Genomic DNA, 13,992 nt, shown 5'->3' on the forward strand with positions numbered 1-13,992 from the left:
ATTCTCTCTCTCTGTCTCTCTCTATCTCTCTCTGATAATGAGGAACAGAAGAGCCGACCCTCCCGGAGGCACAGCACCTGGTTTGGTCCGCCTTCCTGTCTACCACAACCTCTGTCTCTCTCAGGAGATAAGCAGGGAAGAGTGAGACTTTGGACATTTGCCAGGCCTCCAGCCTTAGTTTCACTCAATCCCCCTCGGTTTGCTCTAATTATGAAATGAGAAAAACACCATATAAAGTTACTCGTCCATTTTTGAGTTCATCAGAACCCTAATAATGTTTTAAAAACCAGAACTGTTTTCTTCATTCCCCATTCTGATGGAAAACTGTGATTTTAACATTAGCTAATGCTGAATACCCCTCCCTTATCATCTCTGTCTGACATTCTGATGAGCTTTGACTATAAACTATTTTGTAGTACATCACTGGTTTTTTTTTCTTTTTCTTTTGTTGGTAATGCACATAGACTACAGATGGACAACATGACAGCTCATCGAAAGTGAACACAAATCATTTAGAATTGCCTCCTACTGGTACTGGCTGGCTGTTGTATAGGTCATACACTTCAGTAAACAGATAGGACATGGGTCAAAGTTGACAATTAACAGAGTATATAAGTAAATGTAACAAACGTTATCACCAGAGTCATAAACGTTGCCCATGAGTGTTTGGCTTCAACAGAGAAAATAATTTTGCTGTGGACTGTACAAACCTGAGGAATCTTTGCTGGCTGATTGGTAAGTTTATTTTGTGTTTTGGTAAACTGCAGCTACACCAACAGCTTATTTTGAACTGCTAGTTGTAACTAGTATTGGTCTACAAACACTTTCTGATTGTATGTATTTGTGTAAGACATGTTTAGCTTTAAATATATATGCAGCCTGGCCTCCCCCATCCACACTTCTACTTCTCACTTTTTTCTCCAGGAAGAATTTTTGCCAAGTGGAGTCAATTAAAGCTGTACATCTAAGTGAGAACTGTATGTTTGAATGTGTGTTTGGTTTCATGCTCTCATTGTGTTCTTCTTTGTGTAAATGTGTGAATTTTTATTTTCAAATGTATATGTGTGAATGCGGATAGTGTTTGTCTATGAGTCTGAGTGCAGAGGCGGGGGGCTCCCCTGGGGCCTGGCAGTATGGCGCTGCAGATCTGCACACCCCTCTTGCGAAAACGCCTCCAATGGGACAAGGACAGCTGTGGCCAACCTAAACTGCTTTAGGGGCCATAACGAGGCTTATAAAAACAATGCATGCACACACACAGTACATGCACATAGAGATACACAGTTCTACTCCAGTCCTGCCAAGTATGTCTGACCATCTATCCTGTTTTTTTTTTTTTTTTGGGGGGGGGGGGGGGGGGTTTCAAATTGTGAAGAACTTTCTCCCTTTCTCTTATCCAGAAAAAATACACATTCTCTCGTTTTTACATAAAGGTGTCTTTTTTTCCCATTTTTCATTCATACAGCCCACTCTTTCTGCCTCCCACGCAGTCACTGTGTGCTGGTTAAATAAAACTGCCAAGAGGGGCTGTCTGCATGTGTGGAAGGAGTTAGGTTTTAATTGTATGTAAAAGATCTTATCTATCAACACGATCATGTTCACACAAATTTGATGACAAAGACAGTCTTTCTTTTAATATCATTTATTTAACAGTCACCAGATGATGAGATACATTCTCTTAAAAAAGAAATAGACAACAAACCTGTTATTATTATTTTGAGATTTTAAAAACTATTATACAATATTCTTAATATATAGATTTTGTACAAAATAAAAGTCAGTAAAGGGGCAAAGGGAGAGTGACATCTTTAAAAACAGAAAAAAAAGAGGACAGGGATAGAAGTTGACTCAAACAACTACCACAGTTAGGAGTGACAAAGACCAATCTCTTTCATAAATAAATATAGGAAAATTAGACATCATATATAGCTTTCTTTCCGATGATAGGGCATTGCTAAAGGTCTTTAGCTTATAGGTTTTAACATAACTGCTTTGTGAGGCCCAGTCGCTTAAAAAATTCCACGCATTTTCCACGAGGAGATTAACTGGAACCGGCGTGGCGAAAAGCCCTGAAATAAAGGTATTTACCTCAATTATGGGTCTGATAGTCTGTAACGTGTTTGACCTTTGGCTGTAATAATAACCTCCAACCCTACCCCTACCCCTCCTTTTCCTTTGTGTGCTGAACGTGGTATAGACCATGCACAGAGAGTCTCCTTGAGGGAACTAAAGAATAGGGGTGTCCTCTTTTTTTCTCTCCCAAGGCCAGTGTGAAACAAGCTTCAGACTCCCCCACTCACAAACACAGAGACAATTGAGCAGAGCACATGTAGGAGGGGTGCATGGTATAGGAGCGTAGGAAGGTCATACTGCACAACCAACATCCTTTCACCATCCTTAAACTATGGATGTTTCAGGGCTGTCTTCGTTGGTCCTTAGAATTTCAACACTACAACAACAACTACAAGACAACAGAATAAACACACAAAAGTGGATGTGGATGGTTGTGAGATATTTCAATCCTTTTTGACATTGACTTTTGCCACCTAAACTGATTGTTTTTTCCTTAAACCTCTCCTGTTGCACCTATTTGAGTATTTGAAGCTTAGGGTAAAAGATAGGAGCAGAGGCATACAAAATACCGATAATGGAGATGATTTACAACACAAATACACTACCTGTTTTCAGACACACAACCAAAGATCATGGAAAATGCGGCCTAGTATTGATCCAACTGCAACCAAAGACTTTTTGTCTCTATCATTTCCTTTTTGTACCCTTTTTGAGCAGGCAAGTGGACAGTAACATTGGCCATTCTCAGAGCAGGACAGCAGGCAGGGTGGTGTAAATCATAGCTTTGTCTTGCTTTCTTGGCACATTAGGTTGCTGAGGTGAGCTGTAGCCTGGGACGGCCCAGAGTGAGAGATGAGAGGACAATGCGTGAGAGTCTCAATAATGACGCATAGCTACCGCATCACTTTGGAGATTAAAAGCAAGATGCTGAATTTCAATCAAGCCCACATTAATGGTTTGGTGTGAGGAATGATCACTTTGTCTCCACTGGCAGGCAGAGAGAGAGAGAAAAAAGGGAGAGAGATAAAAAGAGTGACACTTTGGGAAGGAGAGAGAGAAAGTAACTGGCATGAGGGATTCAGGTGAGACAAGGTGATACGATATTTTTAATTCACCAAATTGCATGCTTTCCAGTAATGATAGAATCCATTCAATGATGCATTGAAAATACTCTGTAACCAATGACAAGAGGGCATTGACAAATGTTATAATGCAATAGTTCAAAGCAACAAGGACGACATGCAGAAAGCTGCAAATAAAGTGTTAAATATAATGGCACTTCAATTATCCATATTTTACATTTGATAAGGCAAGTGTAAAGTAGCTTGCAATGTCAAAGTTTTGAATGCAATGAATTTGTTGAATTAAGATTCTAATCAATTAGCTACAGAGGTTTTTGTTTTGTTTTTTTAAAGAAAAGATCCTTGTCCTCATCCTTGACAATGTCTGCACACAAAGAGTAAAGGTCTCTATTAATTTGATGCAGAGATTTGACAATTTAGCATCACAGCATGTTAATCTCTCATTTGTTTCTGTCACATCCTGCACCCACCTTAGAAAACATGCCAAGTTCTGCCTGAGCTGCGCTGTGAATGCCTTGCTCTGAGAGATGTGACCCACTTGCAATAAAGTGCATTGAGAGTTCAGTTCTCATGGTAGATGAGAAGCGATGTTGGGCAAGCACAGCTGAGAGATTGTCATCACAGTATAGCTGATATGAATAAAAACCTAATGTGACATGAGCTAGAGCTCGGGGGGGGGGGGGGGGGGGGGGGGGGGGGGGGGGGGGGTAAATCAAAAGAGAATAGGGTGACAGAAGAATTGTCAAGACAACAAAGTGAGACGGGAGTGTTGGTCCTTTAGTCTCTGTGTCAAGTCAGGAATGTCACAGTTGAGCACAGTGTTTTATGGGTAGGGTAGTTCTTTCAGAGGGTGGGTTCTGTCTTCCATGACTTCAACCAGGCACCCAGCTCTGGTTGCTATGGGCTTGCTGTGGACCAGCCAGACCGCTCATCCCCATGCCCATGGTCACACCCATGCCCATACCCATGCCAATGCCTACCCCCTGAGCTAGGGAGCAGTCAAAATTAAAGTCCATCTCCTCCCCAGAGTCCATAATGTCATGGAGGAGGATGGACTCCACATCACAGTCCAAGCTACCATGGAACATGTCAATGTCCAGGTCAGCAGGTAGTCTCTCATGTAGGTGAGGTTGGTGATAGCCATGGTAGTTGTTGCCAACACTGCCATTCCCTATCACCTGGCCATGGTGGTATGGTCCATTTGTCATGCCTTGGTGTTGTTGGTCAGTGTAGTGATTGTGACGGGGGTGCGGGTGTGGGGCAGCAGCCACATGGCAAGAGTCCTGAGGCATGCCTAGCATACCTGCTGGGTTTGGGGGAAGTGTGGTGGAGGCAGGGAGATGGGCATGTGATGGGGGGCTGTACAGGTAGGGTGCTTTGTGGTTGTAGGTCTGCAGCTGATTGCTGTTGCAACGTGGGGTCAGGGCTGCAGCCCGGGGAGGTGTGTTGTTATGGCTTTGGCCGAGGTTGTGACTGTTCTGGGTGAGGCTGTGAGTTGAGTTGTGGTTGTGATTGGTTACATTGTTATGACTTCGACTATGACTGTGAGTTCTGTTATGACTGTGAGCTGAGGTGTGACTGTGAGTTCCATTGTGGCTGCGACCATTGTTGTGGCCAGGGTGGTGGCTGTGATGGTTGGGGCTTACTCCGTTACTAGCTTGAACCATCATAGGATGGTTGTCCCTATCCTGTCCTAGCATCATGTCCTTGGAGCAGTATTGACGTCCAGCTGGAACCCCTGTTAGCAGACTCTGCAGGGCATTGGTGCTGGAGTATGCCCGCATAGTTCCAGAGAAACTGGTTGGCTTGTTCTCCTGTATGGTCTGCATGGGTGAGTGGTGACACAGTATCCCCATGCCTGTTGCACCATAGACACCTGAACTGTAGGGGCTTTGCCCTTTCACTCCAGAGCTGTAATGGTAGACAGGGGTTTGTTGCTTGTGTCTCCCAACAGCTAAATGCTGCTGCTGGTGTTGCTGCTGTGGTGGGTGATGGTGATGATAACCATCCTCCATCAGTGGCTCATCCAGACTGATGGCACCGGTCAGGTTAGCCAGCTGAGGAAGCTGCTCCAAGGGAGGACAGCGATTTCCTGTCCCCATCGAAGGAGAGCGGGCACTGGTGGGTGAGGGGTACAGATGAGGTGAGGTGGAACATGACAGGCCACCCTCCTCCGGTTCCTCTGGCTCTCCCTCAGCAAGAATAGGTGACAGGCGTCCACTCAGGGTGGAGGCTGAAGAACTAGCTCTGGAATGGAGGTCAGTCCAAGCATCAAACTCTCCATCTGTCACAGAAGCACCTCCGGATCCTGGGAGGCATTTCCGAGGTGGGCTGCCATGTTCAGGGGAGTCCTGGAGCCCTACCCCAGCAGATGCTGCTCCTACCCCAGGACGGCCAACTCTCTTGCCTCTGATCCGACCTTTGCTTTTTAGGTATTTGGTGCTGTTGTCCATGGAGACAGCTCGGCGACGGGGGGTCTTCCCCATCTTGCCTCCATCTGGGTTCAGCATCCACCAAGAACTTTTCCCTGTTCCCTCATTCTGCACTCTGATAAACCGTGTGTGGAGGGATAGGTTGTGTCGGATGGAGTTCTGCAGAGAAATGAGAGAGACAAACAGGGTGAGTCAGAGATCAAATTACATTTCATTAAACATAAAATCACCTTCATTTGAACATTGAAGTCCTCCTTAGAGACAAACCGTTTAAATGGGTTACATTTACATAAAAAGTATATTCCAAAGTCAAATCTTTAATATTTGCAAATACAATTTTTCTCTCAGAAAAGTAAACTCAGAAAATAAAAAATGCATACAAACGTAATCAAAATCATAGCTGTCACAACTGTTTATAAATGATTTTTCTATACATGCCAAGTCATAGATGATAAATGATGACAGAACTCACATAAGTAGTTAAAAAACCTTGTATGCAATCAGTGCCAACAAAAGGAGGACAATCAAAAGCACATTCAGAAACAAAAGCATGTTTGAAGAAAAGCTACTGTCCCTGTCAGCCTCAAACTAACCTGAAATAACCTACAACTCGATCTTCAGACCCTATCCATCCTCCCACTTTCATTTATGTCAATCCATCTGTCCTCTGCTACTTCTCATTTTAGCTGGGCTGATTTAAAATGCTTTGGTTGGGCGAACTATATGTTTGAAGTCTGTGCCAGTCTGGCAGAGTGCCAAGCCTGTCTATTTCTCTCTTGTAGTTTGTATGAGGGGATGAATTGTGTGTTTGAGCTGGGAGCAGGAAAGGCTAATGGATGCATCCCACCCTCCAACATCTACCTTCACTACCTATCTCCTTTTCCCTCCTTTGTTCTGTCTTTATCGGGATCCCTAAAATGTTTCATGACTTGATTTTCTTTTTTTTCTTTCACACACCACTTTGCACACAAGTCATTTTCCACTTATGCTTTCAATCTCTATGCCTTCAATTATACTCTGTCATCAATTACTTTCCCATTATCTTCTACACTGGCATGTACAGTCACTGATTCTGTTATTCATGGGATTCTGTTTTTTTTATTATCATTTACAACTCAAGGGTTGCTGAATGCTGAAGGTTCCTGATGTGCAGCTGAGTCTGTCACTGCAATTGTGCTCTTCATTGTGCATGAGACATTTTGACGCTCAAGCAGAAAAATATCAAATCAAAAGAACCTCCTGTAGTTTAGGGATATACTTGTACAATAAATTGTTTTAGATTGAGGTTGTTACACACCTCCCTGTCTCTATTATTTTGTGGATTATTTGTATTTGCACTGAAATGCACAGCAGGGAAACAAATAAATCAAATTGCGTCTGACAACACATAAATGGGAGGCGAACTGAATTCAGGTGATCTGTGAATGCCTCCTTGGGTTATCTCACTGTGACACCCCCGGCATTGGGTAACCATAGCAACCGTGTAAACGTGCAACAGCAGAACTATATCATATTGTGGCGAGAGACGAGAGAGGCAGTGATTGAGGGAGAGTGGGGGATGGGGGAAAGGATGCAAAAGGAGGCGGTTGTTTGATGCTGCTGCTCCAACACTAAACAGCCTTTCATCTCGGCAGTGCAGGTCCGCAGGGGATGCCCACTCCCTTCTTCTGACGGCTTCTCTACGTGCCTCGCCAACTCCCTGTCTCACCCTAGCTGGATCATCCACCTATCATACCACTCCAAATTATCCCCAACAAGTCCTGCATGCCTGAATTAAAACATATGTAAGCTTTCATGCCATTCCTCTATGGCCAGTAGAAAATGGAGCATCTCCCTGAGAGCTCAACCACTTCCTGCTGTAACTCTGTGTGACCTGTCTGATTCAAATCACGATTTTATCCCTGTATGAGGGAAGAGCAGCCCCATTGAACTTGGAGGGATTTGTCATCATCCCAAACCCTCTTTATCTGATGAATCCACCTGCTAGAGAGATTTGAGAGATTTCGGATGGTGGCCAGCCATGGCATCATTATCATCATGACTAGCTGCTTGCCCTGGCAAGGAGCTTTTGCCACATATGTGTGTGTGTGTGTGTGTGTGTGTGTGTGTGTGTGTGTGTGTGTGTGTGTGTGTGTGTGTGTGTGTGTGTGTGTGTGTGTGTGTGTGTGTGTGTGTGTGTGTGTGTGTGTGTTTGTGTACTGTATGTGTTTATGTACAGTATCTAACAATAGCTCAGGTTGCAGGTGGTTCCACTGTAGGTGTGGTTCTATTCCCATCCTGTTCCCTGAGTTGAGTCAGGGGCAATTTGGCCAGCCTTTGGCCCTCACGCCCCTGAAACAAGCAGTCACTGCTAATCCTTCTCCATCCCCGAGTAATCCCAGACAATCCTGGGCTAATCCCAAGTTGATTCAGGGGCACTCCCAGCTGGGTGTCTCACACAGAGCCATGCCAGGTCACCACGACACAGCGCGTTGTCCGGATATGCTGTGATCCAATATAACTGATGCACAGAGGAAGTTTGTCAAATGGGAATAGGGAAACTATAAAACCCTTCTGAAATAAAATGTAAACCAACTCTTTATTGTTTCTTTTGTGTGCATTCTGTAGTTTCAGAGGCCTTAAACTCATGTTTACCATAATTCTGATACCTCCATTGAATCAACCACCTTTACTTTTTTTTTTTGTCCTTGAGGGTTGGCTTTGCCACATTTTTACTCCTATGGGTTGAATAGAATAAAATTGAAAACTTTATTATGTATTAAATATTCATAAAATGGAAATTTTCTTTCAGCCCCCTGGCTTACCGAGGCAGACGGATGAAGCCCGCAGAAACATACAATGACAGAGGGGAACACACACATCACACGCCTTGGTCCAGGACGCTGCTTCCTATTCAAATCATACCCCTTTAATACAATGGGCCTGGTGGAGAGGGCTCTAAATAATGAATGAAGCCATGGCTGGGCTTATGCAGAAAGATGCACCGCATGGTCCAATAATTCTGAAAAGAAAATACAGTCATAAGTACCACTTTGTTCCGTTATCAGAGACACCCACCTTCGTCCTCAGTCTAAAACACAAATCACACTAAAAAGGGGTTAATTAGGCCATGAAGTAAAATAGGATAAGGGAAGTAGTTTATGGACAAATCCAAGCCAATTACGATGAACAAGGTTCTCTTGGTTGAAGGGAAACAATCAGCTTAGGTTCAACTCTCGTTAAGGCCTAAAATCCTGCTAGATGATTTAGATGTAAAGACAATAGATACCAAGCCTCAGTGTAGTCCTCTTTGTCCTCAGATTAAAAGCTTAGGCTCTTTTTCAGAAAATCTGACATGCTGACACTTTTTTTCTGGTGGTAGGTAGTACTTTTTTTTTGTCATCTAAAGAAAAAATGGAGAATGGAACATACAGACAGAAATGTCTTCTTTAAATGTGGTTCAGCAGGTTATTACTAAATATTTGTTGATGCAATAAGCTGTTCCTGGCATTCATCAATAATAACCTCAAAAAGAACCAAAAGACTGTATATTGGAAATCTTACAATACTGATCAGTTAGTCTACTGTTCACTCTACCTTCTCAACTTTGTTTGGCTCAGCGACAGGAGAGGCCTATTTAGCGTTAGAAATCAATGAAGTTTAATGGCTATCAGAGCTGAGGCTCAGCACACATCAAGGTCTGACTATCTACACAATCCACCTCCATTATGAGGCCAATATGGTTTGCTCAATATACCATATCCCCACTGATCGCACAACAATGTCTAACCGCCAAAGGCTTGTGAGTTAAGTGACTATGCCCACTTGCACAAATTGGCTTAGTGCCCAACACATCCCTCTGTTGCCACTCCCAAGATGTCAGTCAGGCATTAACATTGGGAATAGATGCAGAATGGGGGTAGGGGTTACTATGTTAGATCCAATGGTTCATTTGGGATAGCCTTACTGACTGGCATGGGGGCAGCTGTGCTGGGGGTTACAGCAGGAGGTGAAGGGGCCTAGGAAGCGTAAGGGGTGGGATTGTAGAGGTACCGCAAGGGGCCCCTACAATCAACACAAAGGGGTGCCCTCAAAATGCCCCACACTCACCCCATCCCCCTCCATAAATTCCCCCCCCCCCCCCATCAGAACCCACTCAAGGTTTTTTTTCCCGCTCACACACCCACCCACATGCTCACACACAAACAGAGGGGCGAGGAAACAGGTCAAACGGTTTATAGGACTCATCTTGTGGCGAATGTGCACTCATTCAAACAGAACTGAGTGAGGAACTAAGGACTGTGAGTGGGGTCTGGGAACCAGCAAAAAAGAAACCACTCACCCGATTCAAACAACCTCAAGGGTGAAGCAGCGTGGTGTGCTTGCCCAGCTAAGAACACAGCAGCTGTTCTTGTAGTGGCACCGGGTAAAGCCGTTTGCCACACTCGACTGGTATTACCAAACCATTTCATGCAGAATGGAGCCATTATGTATTGTCAAAGGGTATCCCTCTATGGTGCACATTCATTTGATAAGCCTAAATCAAGGGGGAGTAACAGAAGCACTAGCTGTGTTTATTGTGATGCTGTTTTTGCCTGTGCAGAAGGCAGGAGGGATCAGGGGGAGGGGAGGTTTTAACACAAGCAGTTTTGTTCAGCACAGGAATGAGTTTTGTCAGCTAAGCCTGTCTCCAGGCTATTGGTGGAAATTAGCGCCGGCTAAATATTCGCTTTCCATGATTGATGTCACGGCTCGCGTTGTCCCTTTGAAGGGAAATAAAGAATTTAGAGCCATGTGGATTAATGGGGACAGGGTAGTGGGAATTTTATATGTCTGAGGGGGCCATGAAGAGGGACTGAAGGGCCTAATGGCTGCACAGATATGGCACAATAGAGCTAAGACGATATGGTGTATCAGAGAGTGAGAGAAGACAAGTGAGACTATGACAGTGAGTACAAGAAAGAAATTGAAAATTGTTTGTACGTGTATGTGTGTAACAGAGAGGAAGGCAGAGAGATTGTGTGGTGAGAGAGAAAGAGAGAGATAGCTATTTGCCTGAGAAGCCGAGAGTCAGATGATTAAAATCCCTTTAGGAGGCTTCTTTAAGAGAGACAGATGGGCAGACAGGCCTGTTTTTGGAATGCAATCAAATTGAAAAGATTAAAAAGGACTCTCTTTTATTAGGAGGTGAGAAACAGTTACTTCTCCGCCACATGCCATCATCGCCTCCACAGCAGTGGTCACGACTGCATTGGCATGCGAGGCACATTGCAGCCCCTTGTTGGAGGGGAAATAAACCTGGGATTAGGAAAGGCATCTATCTCGGTGTATCACTGTGGGGTCTGTGAGGATTGGCCACATTTGTAATTTCTTGTTGAATAAAAATGCTTTAAAGTGAAAAGGGCAAAAATCCATTCTCTTACTGGATCATTACAGAAAGGGCCATAGTGGATCTGAGTTACTGAGGGCTTTTCACCAATACCTGTCCTTTTACAGACATAACTTTCACTTAATCTCAACACTAAATCTGAACAGGAGCAATTCAGATGTGCATTCCCTTGGCTGCTATTGTACTCAAATAGACCGAGTTTGCACAGCAGAGTGATTCAAGCACTGTGAAAGGTGCTCTGTATTCGACCCTATTATTCCACAATGCTGCAGGAGTACCATTTATAAAAAAGGCTTAAAATGGAAAGTAAGTGTGTAGCAGTGTGTCTGGTAGCCTTAGATCAGGAAGTGGCTGTGGAGAGGGGTGTAATAGAGGTGGTAGGGGATTCCTGACTGACTGTGCACTAATTGCATCCAATGGCTGGCAAGTCATCAGCAGTGCCCACCCTGGCGCCAAGGGAAGGGTTGGCATCAGGGTGGCAGGGTGTGGGATAGGGAAGGGCTTGCCGCGGCTTTGGTGAATAAAAATAGATGCCGACAGATTATTAGAGCATCTGAGACCCGGACAGGGGATCGGAAAATCCGCTTGCCTGATGCCAGGGACAGCTGAGTGTTTCCGGTGGGCACAAAAGGGACACAATCTGGGCATCATGTCTGACTCCCACGCACAAAACGGGGGAGCCTAAGAGTGGATGTGGGCACATGAATGAGCATGTGTGACAGTATAGCATGGGTGTGGTTTTTATCTACTGGGACCTGCAAGGTAGGCAGCACTCACGCACTCCCACAGAGAATTCACACAACAGGTGTTTGGGCTGGGCCACCTGTGGGGCCGGCCGCCTGCTCGCACTTCACACCTCGTCTAGGGAGCAAACTAACATTTTCCACTGGGCTTGCCATGCTTTTGTTAAAGACCAACACGTTTCTGGAGCCGCTTTTACAGCTCTTTTTACAAGATCGGCAAGATGTGCATGTGTGCTCAAGTCAATCTGCATTTACGCGAGTGCCTGTGTGTCTTATATTTGTGTATCAGTCCATTTAATAGCCAACAGGCACAGTGTGGATTTGATTATATTGAAACCTCCCTCTGCTATATACAAAGAAACTGTGGACAACAATGGAATCAATGCAGGCCTAGGCTTTTTCACACTCAGCCTCCACATAATCTCATTCATAACAATGAGAATCTCATTTCCCACATTCTAAAGGTCAGTGCACACCTCTGATCACACTTTAATAAACATCATTCTCAGCGTTTAATTTAATTTCAGCAGAGCAGGAAACTCTTAGGCAGCCATGCGCACAGCATTCAAAATTCATTCAATCATCCTTTTAATTGCTTCAATTTTTACAGTACAGAGAGGAATGACCGCAATCAGAGAAGAAAAAACTGATGCACAAATACACAGAACAACAGGGACACATCTGCAGAATACATAAGCACACACTTCCAGAGACAGAATCAAAAAGTCGAGTCAGTGAAGTGCCAATTTAGTTACGTTATAATAAAATCAACTTCAAACATTTTTTTGGATTATTACCAAGTAGTGGCTCCACATCTTTTTGTCATCACACATAAACTCTCACCTAAATTGGCAAACTGTAACAAAAAAAAAACACTTAATTGCTCAAGCTCAAACACATTTGCACACACTTTCTAACTCACGTATATTACACACACATGCCAACATGACACAAAGCCTGGCACACCGGGCACACTCATTACCGCAATGCCAAGCTACCAGTTGCTAAGGAGACCTGTGGGAGAGGGAGGGTTCCTTGTTGTTGCCATAGCAGCCGGCTCGCTCCCTGCCAACTCTCTCCCTCGGGGAGAAACAAGGCAAGAGGTGGGGGGTGAAGTGGGTAGAGGTAGGGGGCAGCGGTTTAATAGGGCTATGAGGTGCAGAGGAACTTCATTAGCCGTCAGTGTGCGCCACACCAACCGCTGCTCCCCATGAATTCCTACCCACATGCAACACTCCAGGCTGCAGACTTCCACTTACACACGCACACACCCACTTATTTGCACACCTATATAGAGAAGAAGATGGAGAATGGCATGCTTAGAATGAAAAGCAGGGAGTTTGGAGGGGGAGTAGATTGTATATGCAACAGGAGGGGTTGAGAGGGCATCGGTGGGTGAGGAACAAAAAGAGGATGGGGGAACAAAGGGAAGTTTGAGAGGGTCTTGTTAGAGAGTTGCAGGGATGTGAATTACAGAAGCTTATCTATTTAAAAGGCTGTATGGAGCCAATTTGCTCAGGCTGTGCCGCCTTCTAAACAACCTTGACCTTCAGCAACAGCCTCCGTCCTTGAAACCATAAAATAGCACTGTAAAGCCAAACACATAACAACATATTGTGCTTGTAAATGTTTCCATATAGAACAATTATATGAGGAAAATATTGCTAAGTTATTTTACCATATACAGTATGTATCATATCTGTGCCTATAATAGCACACTGAACAATACAGTAGTTCCTGTTTCCTTGAAGTTTTGTAAAAGTTTGCAGTAGACAGAGACACCGGCACACAGTTGGCAGCAGGGAAATGTCCCTCTGGATAAATTCTGAGTTGATGTGATCCCTTATTTTGTGTTTCATTGTAAAACACACAACATAGATGTTGTCATGGTAATATTCTTAAGTGTCTGTTGTTAGACTGTCAAGCTACAAAATCATGATTTAATTGTGATTGAGGGCTATAAATGTTACCATTATTGGAGCTGTCAAAAACACTAATGTGCTATTCTGACAACTTTTCAAGCTTTTGCAAAGAAACTAAAGCCTTCAATTACCATTATGGTTGATTTTTTTTTTTGTATTACCTTAGAATTTGAGATTCACTTTTGGGCTTTTGAGCTTTATTTGATAGGACAGCGAATAGAGTAGAAAGTCAGGAGAGAAAGATTAGCCACAGGCCAGATTTGAACATGGGCTGTCAGCTTAGAGGACTCCGTACATTGGCGTTGATACCCACCAGGTCTTGAGCACCCCTGTTCTCTCACCATTTTGATGTTAAATTACAAATGCATGTAA

The 13,992-nt window shown here is 44.0% G+C and overlaps 1 protein-coding gene across 1 annotated transcript in view; it reads right to left on the bottom strand.

Annotated features, from left to right (window-relative positions):
- Positions 1 to 1,646: 1,646 nt before the first annotated feature.
- LOC306823564 (forkhead box protein O6-like) overlaps positions 1,647 to 13,992 on the bottom strand; it is a 31,753-nt gene continuing 19,407 nt past the window's right edge. Inside the window, exon 2 of the mRNA XM_079343165.1 lies at positions 1,647 to 5,746. Coding sequence (XP_079199291.1) covers positions 4,028 to 5,746 — 1,719 coding nt within the window. The 3' untranslated portion in view covers positions 1,647 to 4,027. The remainder of the gene's footprint in view (positions 5,747 to 13,992) is intronic.

This window comes from Symphodus melops (assembly GCF_947650265.1).
Source record: "Symphodus melops genome assembly, chromosome: 5".
Lineage (NCBI taxonomy): Eukaryota > Metazoa > Chordata > Actinopteri > Labriformes > Labridae > Symphodus > Symphodus melops.